At 38.7% G+C, this 20,356-nt stretch overlaps 1 protein-coding gene across 1 annotated transcript in view; it reads left to right on the forward strand.

The window, feature by feature from the left end:
- Positions 1-613: 613 nt before the first annotated feature.
- LAMA5 (laminin subunit alpha 5) overlaps positions 614-20,356 on the forward strand; it is a 97,004-nt gene continuing 77,261 nt past the window's right edge. The window contains exons 1-2 of the mRNA XM_072414450.1: positions 614-931; positions 4,689-4,841. Of these exons, the coding sequence (XP_072270551.1) occupies positions 683-931; positions 4,689-4,841 (402 nt within the window). The 5' untranslated portion in view covers positions 614-682. The remainder of the gene's footprint in view (positions 932-4,688; positions 4,842-20,356) is intronic.

Below are 20,356 nucleotides of genomic sequence, written 5' to 3' on the forward strand. Positions count from 1 at the left end.
AACAATATTGTACAATAATATGTGCAAACTGCTGAGATCATGATAACAATATATATATGTGAGCATAATTTCTTAGATTGTAAGCTCTTCTGGGCAGCTCTTCTCTCCTCTTCCTATGACAGTGTTTGTATCTGTCAGTCATTTGTAACCCCTATTTATTGGCTAATATGGTGATGCTAAATAAACACAGTTTATTATTATTATTATTATAAGTAGTAATAATAATAATAATAATAATATCCCTTGCATAAAATACAAGGAAACCTGAATATGGTCATATGTGGGCTGACCCTTTGATGAAATAATGCTACAACCCCAGTTTATGTTACTACAAAGTGCAGCCTAAAGTAAAACAAAAAAGGCAAACAAATCAATGATGCATGTTTATAAACCTTTCATTTACAAATACAATGAACATAAACAGTAAAACAGCTGCACAATGATAAGATTTGATCAGGGAGGGATGTAAATGAGCCCCATACATGCCCTATATACAGGTCCTGCTGGGTCTCAGCACAGGGCAGTGGGTGTAGCTGATGCCCCCAGCAGTGGTGAGAGCCCTGGGGCAGGTCTGTGTTATGCCCCGCCCCCTCGTCAGTGGCTCCATCTCTCAGTGCTGGATGAATCAGGCAGCAGAAGCAGTAGCGCAGTCTCATCTCTCCATACACAGCACCCCGGGAGGATGGCAGTGCCCGGACCCTACCACTGCCTGCTTCTCTGTCTCCTCTGGAGGACGATCTGTGCCCACGTGCTGCCCATTATTGGAGTCAATGGCTTCAGCCTGCACCCTCCCTACTTTAACCTGGCAGAGGGCACCAAGATTTCAGCCACAGCCACCTGCGGAGAGGGTGAAGATGGCAGACCTGTTGAGGACCTGTACTGCAAGCTAGTGGGTGGACCTGTGTTAGGGGAGCCCAGCCAGACTATCCAGGTACTGTATCATGGCACACACTGGGTTAAAGCCTGGCATTGTTTATAGGGGAGGAAATTGTGTCCCTTGTCCCCTGCTGTTATATCATTGTTACTTTGAGTCCAACTTAGCTGATGTTTCACTTTCATTAGGAGCTGCAGCACAAACAGCCTTTAGTAGGGGGTGGATGCCCCTCTTTTTTTTTAAGTAACATTGTATTAAAGATTTTAACATATATAGGAATACAACAATGCAGGATCACATAGAAACAAATAAAACATTTATTAAACAATGAGAGAAGTGTAGGTGTAAAATACAGAATGATGTCAACATAAGAATAAACATCATGAAATACATACAAATCCACAGGAACAAAGACAACTTTACAAGGATGTCTTTTTGTTACCAGGTCTCCAATGACTTTATAATACATTGTAATGTCTACAAACTCTGGTAGAGGTTCCCCTATACAATGGTATAACCCAGGAATCTGTGTACTTGTCACTTGTGGCTGGTGTCATTGTAAGCAAAAGTTTATGCACAGAAATGGTTTTGAACAATTCACAGATACATTCTATGTCTTTAAAAGCTCTGGAGAAATGTTTCCCAACCAGGGATCTTCCAGAGGTGGCTGGGGGCAATAAGCAAGTTGTGCCTCTTAGATCAGTGTATGTGACACCAATGATCTGTAAGGGTGACATTCTATCCAATTGCTAACCATGTAGGAGGCATTTTCCCACTGATTACAAAGCTAATATAGTGTGAGTTGTGGATATAGTAATTATAGCAGGGGTTCACCAAGACCTAAATTTTTTTTCTATGGCACCCCCATATTCAAAAAGGTGAAGAAATCCTGCTCTAGGTGCTTATAAGTGCAGACAACTTAGATACAGTTTGATTGTTGGAGGGATGATTTTTTGCTGTACCCAGCTGACTTCCTAGCAAGGTTTACTATGAAAAGAAGCCAAAGTCAGAATGTGATAAGACTTGTTAAGAAAAAGATAATGTAAGCCAATTACTATAGTATGCCATGTTGGCTGTAAACACAGACAGTATGTAGAGTTGTGTACTGGTATGGAATGTCTGTGCTCATCCATTTGCATGGTGCTGGCAGCTCTTATAATCTTAAATATTTTATATTAGTTGCAATTTTGAGGGTTCAGATACAGTTGCAGCATATATTAAAGTAGTGACTCTGACTTTCACAAAACAATTACTACAGGTGATTTTTTTTTCTAATCCAGTTGTTTAAGTGACACATTATCCCCAGTAGATGCATGATAAAATTCCCTGCTTTATAAAGGTTGCCAATAATGTTTTGTAATATGATGTCAATGTCAGTTCTCACATACAGTCATTACAAAGGTTGTTGTCAGATAATTACTTTGGGGGTCCATTTATACATTTTTATAACCCAAGTTTCACACACTTGTAATCTGATTCTCTGGGAATCTTCAATATATATTGTATATATTATATATATATTGTGTGAATCATGTGTGATAACCTTTATAAAGTGATGTTTAGTGTTTTGTTTAATTTGTGCAACACTTTTCAAATAAATGTAACATTTCTTCATTTGCGCTGTTGCAGGAGTTCAGCATCTTTGTACAACCCTTTCCTTAAATGTGTTCAGTGCTGGGTTGTGGATTGTAGCTTTGTGGTGCTGTTACACAGTCATGAGGGTGCACTTATTTCTAGGTATCAGGACAACTTTGTTCACACTACTAAAGCATGGTAGAGAGTTTGAACAACTTATTTTTTGTCAAGCTGATGGAAAATTGACTTTCCTGTCAGTACCAGTCTTAATTTTGATGGGATAAAGTTTCTTCACATTTATTAATAAAATCAATAACTGGCAATGTATGGTGTGATGGGAGTGATGAATGGATTCCAGCTATGGGGGTCATAGAAATTATTTACACACTGACAGCGTGAGCATTCTGGCCTTGCTTTAGCATTCTCAGTGCCAAAATAAAATGGCGCTGGGATTATTGGAAAGAGTGTGGCTCGTGAGGCATACAATGGTCTTCTGTGGTTTTTTATTTTATTGATTTATTTTGTGATGAATTATTTGTATTTTGCAGTCAATTTTCAGTCTATGCTGTATTAGATTGTAGGCTCAGTGACAAATAGATGGTACTTGCAGTGGTCAGTCCTTTACAATTGTTATATTACATAAGTGAATACAATTCATCACAGGGCCACTGTTATATAATCGGCTTGGGGTAGTAGGAAAGTGTCTGGCCTTGACTGCTACACTGTAGCTCTTAGGACATTATCATCATAAGAATGGCTGACATTGGTAGAAAGCATTGCTCAGTATGTCTCCTTTTTGGCTGTTGGTAGTAATTCACACTGAAGCCTATCAGGCAGAGAATGATTAGGAAAGTGGCCTTAGGCAAGGTAGCAGCTTAGCCTTGCTCATCCTTTTAAATGGCATTAATAAGAACTGCAGTAGACAAAGGGAAGGCACGCCATTTACATTGGCTGTACTGGCATGAGCCATCCAATCAGACCCCCACTGGCCACAAATACATTCTCCCTTGGGTGAATATTTTTGAACTTCTAAGTTTACTAGTTTACTAAAGGAGGTGTAGCTGTTGTTGTAGCTGGGTCCCTTTATTATCCACTGTTCCCTAGGCTCCCGCCTAGATTTCTTTCTGTAAGATCCAGCTCTGTAATTGGCAGATACTAGGATTATAAAGGGGCCTTATCATCAGCTATCCACATTTTCTTAAACCCCTAAATCCCATAGCCCATTCATTTACAGGTGTCTATGGAGCTGTAGACCATGCCCCTGTCTCGCCTTTTCATCCAGGTCTCCTTCACAGATTTGAGTTTGACTAAGCTTATATATCACTAATTGCTGCATGGCTCCCTTATCAGAGCTGCCAGCGGCCCCTTTGAACCGCCAAATGTCTGACCTTGCTCTGAGAGGCATACAAGTACTTAAGAGCCCCAGCAGGATGCATTCATGGTTTAATCAGGAGGGTAGGGCTGTAAAGCATTCATTTCCCACTAGGAAACAATGAGATAGTGAAAATGCCTGAATACATACATTAATCACACATTAATATTATCACATTATTTAATAATTCCTCATGACAGAGGATGAGATTTGGCTATATGTAGTATCGATTCTCTGCGTTAGATTGCTAAGGAGCAATATTTTGTTTTTTCCCGCATAGGCGTGGTTGCTTATACTCTCCTGTTTCAAATGGCAAAACCAAGGTAGCAATACTGGTAAGCAAACCTGAAATGGATCTGGTCCAGGGATGAAATCATTTGCCAAATAATGGCAAATGATTTTGAAGAAATCCATTACAGGTTTGCTGGATCACCAAGGTTCTCCCATAATAGTCTATCTTCTTCAGTCTTAGTGAGCTGTAATAAATCAGACCCTATAAGATCTCTCAATCTGAGCCAAAAAAATTCCAAATTGTCATCCAATGTCACCAATGGCATCAGGTGGTGAAAAAAAATATGCAACATTTTCATCATGTAGTAGGATTCTTAAAAAATCTTTGTCACAGGGTTAAAACCAAAGTTCTTGGGATCTGTAGGTTTTAAAGGTGTATTTGGGCAGGTCCTGTGTTTTAAAAGAAAATGTTGCAATTACATTGCCTTGTGTTTAATAAAATTATTTTCATCAAATCGCACTCTAAATATGTAACAGCCTTCAGTATTTATTTTTGTCAAAAACACAAATATTTTAAATGCAACAACTTTTATCATGTGTGTATTACTTTACTGACTGTCTTGATTTCTTTTTCAGGGGCAATACTGCGACATATGTCTAGCTACTGGTGGAGAGAGAGCGCACCCCATAACTAATGCTATTGATGGCACAGAAAGATGGTGGCAGAGCCCTCCCTTGTCCAGAGGACTGCAGTACAACCAAGTCAATGTCACATTGGATTTGGGGCAGGTGTGTGGAACTTAATGTAGGATAATTTGAGCAAGTGTCTTAACTTTTGCTGCATGATTCAGGTTTAGGGAACTCTTGTGTCACATTGTATCAAGTTTTCAGTTGATGTGTAAGACAGTTTTACCAAATGTAAAAGTTCATCCAGAACCAGTGTTTCAATTACAATTTAGAGCGTAAAGGAAGTTCTGAAAACTTCTGTATGGGATTGTTCCTTCTAGATCTAAAATATCAGCTGAGAGCCTAGTTTTGATGTAGTCGTGTCTTTGTTCCGAGGGCTGAGGTTACACTCTCGTTGGTCGTTTAACTGTTGGTGGCCTCTAATATTGTGACTCCTCCAGTCTGTCTGTGCAGGAGGAGGGGATGGTGCATTTAATTGTATTTTATTGTGTGTGGAACCCTTCCCCCAACACACACATTTCAGGACACTGTGACAACAGAGCAGTATTCTGGGAGCAAACTGACATTCTGCTGTGAAGTGACAAATAGGAGTCTCATCTAAGTGTAGCAAGCTGCAGCATTCCCGGCTTTGATGAACTCTTAAGTGTCCCAGCAGTGCAGGTTTTTTATATCTGTGCTAAACAAAGCAGGCACTTAAATTTGGAAATTAAACTAATCTGTGTAAGGTTAGGAGATGTGTAGTTGTTTTTCACTTGTTTTAGATTTAGGGATGGGATGGCAAGGTGAAAAGGAAGGGATGCCCTGATGGGTTCTTCTTATGGTCCTTATTTAATGTTACAGGCTTGGGCTGTGCTCCAGAAACCATGTAGCGCTTATACATTGTTTTCTCTTTTAATATTAGCACACATTGCTCATAATTATCTTCATTTTTATGTTGCTCAAACATAAAGTGCAACTGCATGACAGCGCTATTTTGGCTAATGGTTGTCTAGTCAGCAACAGGTTTAGCCATGTACAGTGATGAGCAATCAGTTCAGTACCATGAGAATAGGAAATATATCATTATTATGCATGACCACCATGTTTTGACCTATTCACATCTGAATGCCCTTCTATGTGCCATTTGTATTTTGCTAAAGTTACAATTATTTGTCTATTTCTGTAATGCCTTTGCTGGCTCATTAGGTTTAATTTCGCGCTGTGAAATGATGAAATAGCTAATGCAAGTGAATACTTGGCACGCTGGGAAATCTCTTCATAGAACACTGAACTCCTACTCTGATTCTTGTAGTGTTCCTAAAACAAATTGATAAAAGCTCATAACAATCAATTCCTTTGTGGCACAAAGTGGTTTTAGGTACCTTTAAGGCTGATCCCCATCTGTGTCCTCGTAGATTCTTCCAGCACAAATGATGTAAGATGACTAATACTTGCTGACATTTTTCAGATTATTGCGATCTTGAGAGCACTTTTATAATCCAGTGTGGGAAAATTGCTAAGTCACAATGTTGATACATTCCCTGGATGGTTGTAATAGAGAAGTAATGTTTCCAACTAAACAATGTATAGAACAAGCAGAATGTCAAGGTCAAAAGGACCAGTGAAAGCTGGCCATTCAATTTTTGTTGAAAGGGGAAACATTTTATACAAAAAAAGGAGATGCTTCCTAGCTCAGATGCTTCAGAGTTTCTCAGAAGGGCTTCTGAGACGAGTCTCTAGGGGTTCCGCCATGAGCCATGATTCACCGCTGCATCCACCCTACAGTGCCTCTTATCTGTCAATTACTTATTTACTGAGTACCACTGGTGCATTAAATCTCCAGACAGTACTCCTAAAGTTCCATCATTGAAAAGAGCAGCTTAGGATGAAAGGAAAGGTTTTCAGAGCCCATATCTTGAAATAGAAGAACTACTCTAGATAAGCACAGTAATACTGAGCCAACATGAAAGATTAGGGGGAAATACAGGATGACAAAGTATGTAATGGGGGGAGAGAGTAAGAAAATAAAGAAGCAAACCTTAAAAAGATGATTTACAAAACAACATACAAAAACAGTATATGGGAAAGATAACAGTGGCTTCAGATCACATGCATGTAGGACACACAGGCCAAAATATATGTACAACCAATTTTCTGATAAAATATTCAGATCTGAAGAGAATTTAAAGAGACTACTGGATTGATTGGACATGTTGATAATAATCAGTTTAGGACTTTTTAAGGTACCGTGCAACACTAGGAAGTTTTTGCCATCCATAAGTCAATGTATGTACTGTAGCCAATACCACCAATAAATATATTGGGTTGTAATAAATGCAATCAATTCAAGGATTTTCTCTCTGTCCTTGACATAAATAATTCCTTTAAGAAGTGTTCATTTTGATGGATAGATTCCGATTGGTTTCTGAGTTTACTTTGCACTTAACTTTTAGTCTTTCCATGCTTTCTTCTGTAAGTTGTCCCTTTCATCAGTTTATACTCTTGTTTCCCTGAAACTTCTTAACTCTCTCTCAGTCCATTATTCTTTTCTACAGTCAGGTAGAAGAAGATGAAGAATGTCTTTGTTTCCTGTGCTGCGGATATGTATGGAATTCCAGTTATCCTGGGATCAGTCTGTACCTGTGCAGTCTCTAGTACATCCGGAGAGCTTACAAATTTTTCCTTTCAAACAAGAGTTCTTGACATCTTTGGTGGCATGTATGTCCCTATCCATTTAACCCCCTAATGACTTAGCTCTTCAGCAGTTAAATTTGCTGATCTATTTTAACTAAAATTTGGTATCCTTAAATAGGAATATTTTGGACTGAGATCCATCTCCCAAAAACACAATTTCCAGGCTGTTTGGTATCATTCACTGTATTGCATTTACAGATTGTGTAATACAGAGCTCTTCTGTTTTTTTTTTTTTTGGCCAGTCAGAGTGATCACAGATTGGCTGGAAAAGGTTCCGAGGCATAAAAAGGCATATTGTTGGCTCACCTGGCTGTGCACTGATCTAATCCAGCAGCAGCCGCAGACAGTGCACCTTTCCCACCAGCATAACATTTCACAGAAATCACCAAAGAGCCAGCTCGCAATCTAAAACACATAGGCCCCAAAAGAAGGGTCTCCTCTTCTGATGCACTTTGGCAATCATGGGTTACAACTCAGGTCAGAATTGGCTGAAATCCATCTTTTTAGCTTGATAAAAAAGATTTTTTGCATTTAGACTGTGTGCTTAGTCTTTGGAGGTTTATGTCTAGTATGACTGCACTGCACTTTTAATCATCTGCACTTCTCTCCTTTTATGACTTGACTATCACTAAAGATACCTGGATGGTCTTAGGGCTTGTCAAAGTCACTGAACTTCAAGCAGATGATAAATAATCCTGGTTGGTTCCAATTATGAAGAATATTGATTAACTTTTTGGCGTTTGTAAACCAGTCGGCAGAGTAGTGGTGGGCGGATGAAAAAGCTGTATTACTGAACCACAGCTGGAAACAAATGATGGCACCAACCTAGCAGTGCTGTCTGGCAGGGGTATATGAATCACAAGATACACTGAACTAAAATGTAAGTGTATTGGCAGGTAAACATTGAACATTTATTCTGTGCATCCAGCTGCTTACCTATTGGCTTCCACCTATTCAGCTGCTACTTTATTGTGGAAATATACTTACCATCCCTCCAGCAATGTTACATGCACATTGCCAGCGTTGACATATTTTTTCCACCTTCTTCTGGATTCAGAATCTTCAAACATCTTTATTGACTAGATAATGAAGTTGTTATTCCTTTTTATCCTGGGGCAAACCAAGTATGGCCAGCTAAATGTACATTCTACAGAAATTTGTGAAAAGGTAGATAAGAATTTTTATTGCAGGTGCAATGAAAAATCTGCTCATTTGCAAACCTTAACTTTTAAGGTTCCACTTTAAATAATGTTAGCGTGCAGTAGAACATTAAAAACATTTATTTAATGGACAATAATTATTTTATGTCATAAATGCCCAATAGTATAAATTGTAAATGTCAATGCTTTTCTCCTGTAGAAATATATGCTTGGGGTCCACTGCAGTATTTTCTGGGAAGTTTTATAGTAACATCAAATGTAAAAAAAACACAGTAAAATCCCCTAATTTAAAATACAGGGACCTAATTGCCATGTGTTGTTGTACCACCTATATTTCCACACATTCCTATATTTACTCAGTATTTGTAATTGTGCACTCCGGGTGGGCAAATAGGTTTAGTTGAATGAGGCATTGGATGTCATTTTTTGGAATGTGTTTGTTGTGCATTTTGAGGACCCCTTAAGGAGAATTCCTTAAATACCTAGGCTTTATAGCTGGGTACCTCCCCTCCTTAACATACACAGGTAATTTGCCTGTGGCGCCTGTCATTGTGGGTTCTTTTAATAGCTTGCCATCAAACTGTCTTTCCTGTGACCATTTAAGCTCCACATAGTATGACTTTTCAAGGGGAGGGTGTTAAGGTATCTTTCTAAAGAAAATAACATGAGTTTGGATACAATAAAATGCATTGTTATATAAATTTGTTAGCGCTTTAGAACAAAATGTCATTGAATCTATCTATCTATCTATCTATCTATCTATCTATCTATCTATCTATCTATCGTTCTATTTCTTAACTTCAGAAAGTTCCTTTTTGTTTGAAAAATTAGCTGCCTGGAAGCACTTGATAATTTCCAGAGCCGCTAGTTTTCCATTTAATTAGCTGTCTATATTTAGAAGGATGAACTCAAGTCATGTTTGATTTGGCTCTAGAAACCTTTAAAAGATCTCCAGACTTTGTTGAGCATGTCAACCACTGGGCCATGGAGGAAGGTGGCAGCATAATTTGGACTAGCTTGTTCTAAACTTTTCTGTATCTTAGTTCAAAGTTCAAAGCCGTCACTCAGGAAAGGACAATGAAAATACAATCAGGAAATCCATGCTCTGTGATGTGAGACAGCTAATGGATGCTTCTCATTTTTTCTATTTTCTTTTTTTGGTTTTGAGCAGTCAGGTGAAAATCTCAGGATGTGGCCAGAGATGGCACTTTGCACTAATTCCCCTCCACCTCTGTTGCATTGCTTTGCCCCCCTCAGGAGTGCATGTTGGTGCAGGCCTCTTCTTGCTTCACTTCCATCAGTCAGCAAGAGCTCACACTGACATCATTGATTATACTTCAGAGGGCAAAAAAAACCTCCGGGCTGCGGGTAGAAATGTTTCTGTAATCCGCGGAAGGAAAAGGCCAGTTAGAAGTCATATTGTGTTTCTGGTCTATGAGGGATAATCACAAAAGATTTTCCCAGACATCAGCTGAGCACTGAAAGTTCGCACAACAGTACATAATTAGTCTCCTAAAGATACATAAAACATAACTATTTTCCTTTAAACTCACTAGGTGATATTCTGTATCTGCCTAGTGGCTGCCATTATTTTGTGTGTGCCTGGCTGTACTGCTTGATAAACCTCCCTCCTTGATGGTATCTGCATCTTCTAAATGGTCTTTAAAACTGAAACTAGTGATATGCAAGTCAAATATTTTCAGATTCCAGCACTGCACTCTTTTTTTGTTCACAGTAACCTTGAATACATACAGTAAATAGTCCAGAACAAGGGTTGTTGTTCTACCCTTCACTTTGCAGTAAACTATTAAAAATACCAGGATACGGGATCTTTTTGCAAAGATGACCTTCCTCCCACTGATCAGCAATGTAAAAGATGTTCTTCTCAATGACAGACACACTAATGTACTGTGAGCTGTGGATATAGTTATTCTAGCACGGTTTGCCTGAAGAATTAAATATTATATTTAGGGTTCCCACATGTTGAAAGGGAGATAAATGCTAATTTAAACCATTAACATCCTAAAGTATTAGATATTCTTGTGGATTGTTCAGATTTTCCAACCTATGGAATTACTTGCAGCCACAATACTCTTCTTGTTTGTTCAGGCAGAATATACAGTTAGTTTGTTGTATGATACTACCTATACCTTTAAATCCTTGTTTGGATCTTTAGTGTATGGTTTGCATTAGAATATAACTCACAAGCCTAATGATCTGTGCATTTGTTCTGGGTCAGTGACTCCCCAACAAGTCAAGCTAGGATGACATTGACAGCATGGATATAAAACCTAGCATACGCAGTATCTGCTTAGCGTCTCCAGACTTTTAATGCTGCATTACAGCCCTTTCCTCTATCCATCTGCCGCTCTGCTTTGTTCCCTTTTCTCTACACAAAGTTGTAAACTCTTTGACAGAGTGTCAGAACAATGAAAAAAGAAATGCTGTTAATAAAATAAGGTCACAGGGAGTGTGTGCGGGCAATGAGGAGGTGACAGAAGGTGAAGACAAACACAGGTAGGTGGGGGATTCATGCACAGCCTATATGAATTCATGGTCTAGCACCCTTCCAGATCAGGGTAACAGAGCTGAATGTTTACTGCTATTTATCACAGCTTTTAACAAGCTAGTTAACAACCTCCACGGGGCCACCCAGTTTGCTCTTTAATTATAGCGTTGACTTTACTGTAGCTCATGAATAGTTGCAGTTATGGTTAATAGGCTGTGGAGCTTGGTGGCATTGTACCTCAGCAAACAAGTTGGCAGCTACTTTTTGGAGTACCACAAAGGATAGATGCACTCAGCAACAGGAAAAGAAAAGAGGAAAAGTGATGGTTGTTAGTGGCTGAAGGCCTATGTGGAAAAACTGTTATGGGATATCATATGGCAAAACTGTATCCCAAAACCAAAATGCTCAGGTTGCTTTTAGGGCTATCATTAAAGTGGGACAAGCGATAAATCAAAAGAGCTGGACTTTACAATGCTGAAACTTTTACACATGGGGGAGGGGACCCAGAAAGTTTATCTAGAATGGCCCCATAAATTTCTGATTGCTGCACTGGGTTCTTTAATGAGCTATGGAAGAAGGAACAGGCAGACAACCTTACAAGTAATAACCGTCTCAGGGCTGACTTATTTAAAGGAAAAAAAAGTTTTTCTAACTTCTCTTTTTAGCATCCCCTATACCGTTCAATCACTTTCTCCCCCAAAGGCCTAGTGTCCATGGGCCATATTTCACTACCTATCTAGTCTCAGATCTGAAAAAAAATTAGCCAATCCACAAGCAAATTAGCATCTTACCAATTTTTGGGTTTCAGATTGGTACTAGACAAGTCATGTCGTGCAAACAAACCATCTGATCAAATCCAATCTGAAAAAAAAAAATTGCTTTACTTATAAAGACTGAAGGACAGGCAAAGTTTCTGTAGCAACCAATTAGATGCAAAGTTTCATTTGTTTAATGTGGCTCAGATACTCGATGCAAAATTTTGTTTTTCTATTCTCTTTCATTATGGGGTCATTCGCTGAGAAATGACCCAGGGAGATGACCGGAAGGATAGAGGGCTGAGCTCTGCATTTTACATCTCTTCTGGTGCTGTATAGTGTTCACATTTATTCTTTTCCTCTGGGAGCCACTGGGAAGCGGAGACCCGAAAAGGAATCCTAACTTGCGTTCCTGACTTCTGCTCAGCGCCTAGATTTATTCCAGAGAGCTTAATAGAAAAAAAAATGAGTGAGTTAAAATAGGAATATAAAGAAGTTGCAAATAGTTAAGTTGTAGGTCAGTAGGCTAAGTGACCCACTGCCTTTAAAAATCTTTTGGCAACTTCTTATGCCTCCTTATAAAAATATCAATAAAACTTAAAGCTGGATTGTAATGGTACAGTTCCTGCAGTACCTTATTTGCCAATAGTTGTCCTCAGCCTAATGGCCAGCACTATTTATTGCACTTCCTCCAATCCCAGGTTGTCCTGGACCCATCAAATCTGTTATCTTCTATATCTGCCTTAGGTTCTGCTTTAATATTCAATGACATATATAGTATATTAGATTGCAATAAAAATGGTTATTTCTGTCTTTTCTGTCTTGTTAACTGGATTAAACTTTAGCATAACAAAAGGATTAAAACAAGGGTAACTTAAGGACACAATTGTGATCAGTACAACACTGAAGTAACAGAAAAGTAAAATTAAACTTTGATAACGTTAGGAAATTCAGACCTGTCAACGTATTGTGAGTCATATTGTTCTCCCAGCAGCATTATCAGTAACCAAACTATTTTCCTTGTTATTTACTAAAGCAAAACCAGAAATTTATCTGCAGGGCACAAAGAAAAACCTGATAATAGAACATGGACGTCTTTGAATGAAGAAGGGCATTCAGAGTAACATTGGACAGATTCCAGTTCCTAAGGCTTTGAAGAAGAAACATTATTATTACCTTTTATTTGTCTGTATCCCCCTGCTCCGTACAATGGGGATCAGCGTGGGACCGAGTACAGCCCTAGGGTCTTCCATGACTCAATAGTAAGCAGAATACTTGAAATCAGCTTACCCAGAGGCTTTCTTTTTTGATATTTACAGTGATGGCAGGAATGGTAGTTAGAAATATGCAATCCAATTAAAAATTCACCAGCTCCCCAGCAAATTGTAATCCGTATCCATACATATGCATGGGAATCAAGATTTGCATTGTTTGGGAGGATGTGCATACTACATGTTGAGATAAAGTGCACAGCTCAGCATTAATCTGAATTGCATGTTAAATATTGAGAAAGGCTGGTCTAACCTGACTGTGACCTTAGTTTCTAGGTTCTTTTAGGGGACAAGATAGGAATGGTTTCTACTCACTGATGCCATGCAACCCGTAGTTACCAGTAAGCAGCAACAAGAGTTAGCAGCAATTTTTAAAAAGGCTGAAAAATGAAATGTGTCTAGTGTTCTTATTTGCTGGACTGGAAGTCAGCAGTATATTGTCACCTACTACTTCTTCTTTACTTTTTTACCTCAGTGGAACCTTACATTTTTTTATAGTTAAATGTTATCAGAAGCCCATTTATATTAACCAAACTTGTGATGTATGTTTACTGGGCCCTTGTATTGCTCTTTTGTATAGTCATTTAGTTTGATGGCTTTTTAGCAGAAGTGTTTCACTTTGGCTCAATATTCTGTGATGTTAGCCCTGTTACCCTCTGGCTTGGCATTGAATTTCAATGTATTTGTAGTAATTGTGATTTGGGTTTGGTGGATGAATGCACTGCAGTCTCCCCTGGCAATGAATGAACAGGTTCACAGCAGGTTGAAGACCAGGCTGCACCCGGCGTTCCAGAGGCGGATGCGGATCCGGATAATTAAACTACAGCAGCTTTTGTTAAAGACTTGGCTGCAGTCTGCGGGGGGATTTCATTAAACAGAATCCTTTTTGGAATGAGCCTGGCTGGGGCCTGTTTTGACCAACAAAAGATAGGTAAAGAGTAGGCTCTGCTTCTCAGGCACAAGAATACAGCAAAGTGGAGAACAGATTTAGCCAATTCATCTGTTTTTTTGTGTCTGTGAAAATCCAGCTCCAGCTGTTTTTGCAGGAGTTTGTGTTACGGGACAGAAAACTGTGGGATAGCTAGGTGCAAACCATTCCTGTAGCCAAAATTTCACCTCGGTTATGAACTAGTTGGCTAGATGGTTCTTATTTTTTACTTTTGAGTAACTTACCTATTGCAAACATGCTCCAAGTTAAGTCAGAATTCTGTTCTTATTCTTGTTTCTAGTCCGTGGTCCAGAAATGGTCAATGCCAGTGGATTAAGTGGCAGCCAGACAGATTATATTTATTTTAGGAAAAGTTGGCAGTGGTAGGTTGCATTTTTTACTCAGTACAGGTTACCTCTAAAATGTTATAGTGGATGCCCACAGATTGATCCATTTATAAATTTGCCATATGGTGGGACTTAACTGGATTTTCACATTCTCTTATCATTTTCTAACTACAGTTCCAAACTTAGTACTTTGAAACTTGTTTAAAAACTGACTAGCTTAGGAATGACTTTAAAGCCAACTACAACCAAGTATCAAGGACAAGATGTGTCTCTGTGAACTGGATTCCGTTTTGGCAGCCTACATCTCCTATCAAAGACATTCACAGGGCAGTGATACACCTCACCTCATATTACTGTCTTTTCTTTCTGATTAGAGGTAAAGACATTTTCTCTGGTTTTTCACAAGAGTTTCTGACTCCTCTTTAATGAGGGATTTTTAGTTCTTCCTTCTGATCTCATCTTCTATGTTATTATTACCCCTTCATCTCTTCTCTAGTATGCCGCTTCTAGACCGTTAAATGCAATCACCTGAATTTTCCCAAATTATAGCATAGATGACTGCTCTCTGTAATTTTCTGTGGTTTCTTGGATGCCTTCCTTCTCATACTGTATCAGCAGACTGTTTAAGGGGATTTCATTACTCCCAAGGTCTTCACTTAGCTCTAGTTTTCTACATTTATTTTTTTGGAGTGCAGTTTGAAAAACACTTCACCATTCCCATGTAACATTTGGAAGAAGCAATGGTAGAGCAGGACAGGGTGAGGGTAGCAAGTACATAACACATGTTTTCTTAGTGCAAAGCCTAAACAGCATATCTAAGCCCTAGCTTTATCAATTTACCTGCTTTAGCGCTCTAAAGCAGTGTTCCTCAACCAGGGTTCCGTGCCACCCTAGGCTTTCTCCAGAGGTTGGCAAAAGGTGTTTTTGGTTGAATATTACATTTCCACTCAGCTTCCTCTGTTTCTCAGGAACCAGGGCAACTTAAGCTCAACCATGATGGAGTTCCAGCGTTTGTGTTCTTCATGATTTCAAGGCAATAAAAACATTCTAAGCGTGAAGACCAAGGTGTGACATTTTTCTTTTTGCTGTTGTAGTCCTGTAAAAATATGAGAGGTTTGCAAAGAGTGACTACTATCAGTAGCCATCTATAGCATAAGGATCAGTTAGGAGGACATAGGAGATCTTTTGTAGTAGTTTCACATTTTCTTTGGACATTCATACACAATATCTGCTTCCTTTAGTACTTGGCATATTTTTTGTCCACCTTGGAATTTCAGTTGCTTCCAGCTACCTTGGAGATATTAACCCAAACTTCCGCCCTGAGACCAGAGTCTCTTAGGTATCACACCACAAGAGTTTTCTCAAACTGACCCCATCAACTATCATCTATGTAACACAAAGCTACCATTTCAAGACTTGAATTTCGTCACTTTATTGACAACTCTCTGATGTGTAGCATTTGTCCTCAGCTTCAGACTTGCTAAGATCAAACTGAGAATTTGATCACGACAGCGAGGAGACAGACCGGGGGGAGTGAGTAATCAAGTGAGAAAGCCAGACCTATGGAAAGCGGGCTTTGTTCTCTAAAGTTTATTCTTAAACAAAGTGACATTTTAAGTCCTTCAAGCATTTAGCCCCCCTCCGTAGGTACGCAGCATGCTTTTATCTTTTTCGCTCATTGTGAATTCTGCACTCTGTATTCATCTGCCCTTATCTCCTCATATTACCCTCGAACAGAAAAAAATGCTTTTTTTTTGCTGTGAAAAGCAAACAGATTGTGTCACAAAAGTGAGAACGCTATCAGGGTATAGTGCAACAAAACATATTTGAGCAGCCTGACAAATCAAAGCTTAAGAAGTCTTTTAGTAAGACATTGGTTATTGTAAGATATCTCTTAAAATAATGGTTAGGCAGATATTTGGCAAAAGTTTCTGCCTACTTGACCATAACAACGACTATCTGGTTAAAACTTTGTGCCTCCTTTCAAATGACTGAATTCGGGTATCTCAGGTGAAGGTTGGCAGCTGTTCTTGGAAGGTCCTTCTCTATTCCAGCCTTACCTTTGGTGTGCAAAGCCAAAGCCAGAAATTATTTGATGTGGAGTACAAAAGTAAAAGCCCAAACCTCAACCCTGTTGAACGTGCTTGGTGTGTCAGGACCCAGGTCTTGTTCAACATTAGTACCTGACATTTAATGCTCTTTTGGCAAAATTAGCACAAATTAAAACAAACATAACTCAAAATCTTGTAGAAAGTTTCCAAGAGTGTGAAGGCTGTTAAAAGAGGATGCAAATTCTTATTGTAAAAAAGGTATAATAGTCAGTTAAAACTTCCATTCTTATCATGGCTTCCTGTGTCCTCCAGGTAGCACTGAGTGAAGAGATTCTTGAAGAGGTCAGGTACCTCTTGGAGGAACCTCTGGAATTGGCACGCCTTCAAAAATGCTTTTAATGAATTATTTGAAGTACAGACCCACCCAAGAGTCCCTTTGATTTCAAGGACAGGTTGCATATACCTTTAAAAAGTCTTTATTGACTCACATACCTTACTGCTCATACAAGCACATACCTTAATTGTGTGTAAAGGGATTTTTCTGATATATATTAACTAGCATCCAGCAGCTAGCCAGCAGAACTGTAGGACAGCCATGTTTGTTCCTCTACAAAGTTTAACTGAGGTAGCTTGTTAAGTATTAATTAGGCCGTATTTCTCACTGAAAAGTTTGGCTAATGCATTCCATATGGTGTAGAGATAACTGTATTTATGTAGCGGTAAAGGCAATCAGCTTCAGGCATTTTTAATGCAGTTGACTTATAAAGCGTTGTAGCATACCTTCCAACTGATCTGATTTGGAGGGAATGTTCATCCTTCTGCCCAGATGTCCCTGTTTTTAGGTGAATACATACACCTTTTTTTTTATCTGTTAAAAGTTTCTTGCACTAAACCTGTATATTGTTTTCTGTTGTTACTTTGAAAGCTAATATAAATGAATCATAGTTGTGCAAAAAGAAAAACATGTGTAGGTTGAACCAATGATTTTTTGCATGTTAATTTTATTATGGTCCACAAAATGGGGGCATGGCAGTTGCATGTCATTTACCTACAAACTTTAAAGCCTTTTCCTGATCCCCAAAAGTTGGGAGATATGCTGCAGGCATGGGTGATATAAATGGGTGTACATTTCTCACTTTTGCCAAATATTTTACGGCCAGTGTCCAGAAACAGCCTGAAAGAATGTGGCCTGCAGCTTCCGGCAGGAGTTGGCATTACTTTTTGAGTTCTTTTTTTGCCTCCTCGCCATTCAGAACTACTCCAAACTTGTAGCTGGCATGGGACAACCAAGCCTTTGTTGGTACAAGTCCCTGCATGCACCTCAAAGCTTATATATTTCACTTTTTGTTTTAAAGTTGGCATAATCATAAAAATTTGACAGAATGATAACTGGACAAAAAACAGTGGCATAGAGAATTAGAGAATAGCAATGACTACAGACAAGTCTTCAGATCTGTCTCCAGCTTCTTTCTCTTCTTGTTCATTATTAGCAGCTTCACCATTACACAGTCATCTGTCAGTGGCCAAACACTCCATGGTGGGTACTAGGAAGGTCATTGAAAAATGTGACTGGCTTCTAACTGGCATTGCAAAGTGCAAAACACATCTTGCCAGCTCAGTCTGGCAGAAGAACAGAGGGATCCTGGGAGAACATTCTGACACTCTTCTCTGACTCTTTTATCACCCAGGCTCTTGAAATTTCCTTCATCAGACATTGGTTACAGGACTAGACAAGCCTTGCTGTGTAATACTGTATGCAATGACACTTTGTGTTGTCTGTTATATCTCTTGCAGGTTTCTAGTTTAAGCCTCAGCAAAAATGTCATGGGCCTAAACCCAACATTGTTTTTTTTGTATGAGATTATTTGTGATTTCCATTAGGTAATTGTCAATGACAGTCCAATGTGCTATTTACTCCCCATAAACTTTTCCTAAATGTGACCCTGATTGCTTTGTCTGATCTAAAGCTCAGTGACAGGTAAATTGGGTATTTTTCTGTATTTGCAGGATTTAAAACTCTGTAGGCTTCAGAGATTTGCTTAATATAATTCATCTCCTCCTGTTTTTGAATAGATAGCTTTTGTCTGTCTAGGCCTCAAACACACAGACTATGTTTCAGTTCTGATCTGATTTCCAATCTGATAAAATGATCAATGCTAATGTCAATTAAACCAATCATGGGCAAACTGTTTGCTTGGTCTATCAGATGTGGACAGATCAGAAATATTAGTAAATTTTGACTGAATATATACTAATCGTGACATGTATGAATGATCAAGCAATAGGATTTACATCTACCCTTTTGTTCTCCCTCATTCCCACTCTACGATTAGAATTGCGGAATAATGCTTATGTGTTTTGTTTTTAGAGTATTGATCATAGCAGTTGGGTTGCTGCAGATCTGTTCATGTTTACTAGACTTTAATGTCAGAGGTTTGAAACTGAAACCCCAAAAACTAAAGAACATCATAACCATTAAGGGTTCTGGGAAGTCGAGCAGGGAAATGTTTTAAGAAGAATCTGCTAGCTCATATATATTGCACACGTTTTTCTTTGGCATTTTCCCCTAAACAACCAACTAAGTAATAAATATCTGCTGGCTTGTGACATAAACCATAAAATGAAGCTTAACTGAGATGATTTACATGTTACAAGCTAAGACTTTAGCTTGAACAGGCCATAATTCTAAGGTATGTAGTAAACTGTGAAGAATTCCTTGGCATAGCAGGCATATTGATGTCACAGCTCATGCTGTATTCCAGTCCTAAATTATTCACAATCGGGCATACTGAAACGAAGTGTACAAAGTTAAAAATGAACTTCTATATTGTGTGTTAACTTTGGTTTTTCTGAGTCAGCTGCCTTAAAATCATTTCCCCATATTGCTGTCTTTGAGCATGAACAATGATGCCTTTGCACTGTTTTTGGCATGTAAAAGAAAGTTCCTAAACCCAAGTTCATTTGTGCATGCTGCTCTCTGACAGACAAGCCTGAGCTGCTTCTGGAGTAATGCTGTATTGGAATGTATAGCAATACCCTTGACAATTGTATGTTATAACCTTATGGCACAAGGCTTTCTGAAGGGACATATGTTAAGCTAAAAGTTTATCTTGTTATGAATAGAATAGGAATGCTTAAGCATTTATTTTGGGTTTCTCTGCAGGAGTCGATTTCTACCCCAACTACCTGTCTCAAAACAACAGGTCACTCACTCTTCAAAAACAAACTTAAAAACAATGTTGTGCCTAATCTCCTATACCCCAATCAGAAAATTGGCTACTTTAACGTATTGAAAATTAAAATTTTCACACAGCTTTTTATAATTCTGGCTGCATTATATATGATGTATGACTTCAAAAACTTTTTTCTTCAATATCCCTCAGTTGCTGGTAATGACGGCATCAATCACATCACTGGTGACAATAAAAAGGCCTCATTTACACGTCAGTGCCTCAATTGTCATACAGTCAGACGAGGGCCGGCACAGCAGCGTCTGTGACAGAATGGTAGGCTTGATGTGTTGGGAATTTTTTTGACAGGAGGAAATCCGTTGCCTGATCCCAACGGGGTTTGGACTCTAAACAGGAAATGTAAGCTATGGTTCCAGAAGGACGTGAAATATGCCAAAAAATTTTAATCTGAGGCACCTTGTACTCTTAAGCAATGACCGGACATCACGGTTTATTGTACATTGCTGCTGACAGCCAGGAAAAGTATATTGCCTGTACATTGACAGATCGACTGTTAGTATAGCTAAAATCCAAATTATTTCATTTTGAAGGTTCATGATTGGAAAAATGATTGTAATCATTGGGTGATAATTGCATGGAGTTATGATATGCAGTGATGCTGTCAGTAATTTTTTTCTTCCGGTGGATATTTTGCAGTTGCAGCAATACAACAATTATTTTTTTTTAAACAAT

This window comes from Pyxicephalus adspersus, chromosome 6, assembly GCF_032062135.1.
Source record: "Pyxicephalus adspersus chromosome 6, UCB_Pads_2.0, whole genome shotgun sequence".
In the NCBI taxonomy this organism is placed as follows: Eukaryota; Metazoa; Chordata; class Amphibia; order Anura; family Pyxicephalidae; genus Pyxicephalus; species Pyxicephalus adspersus.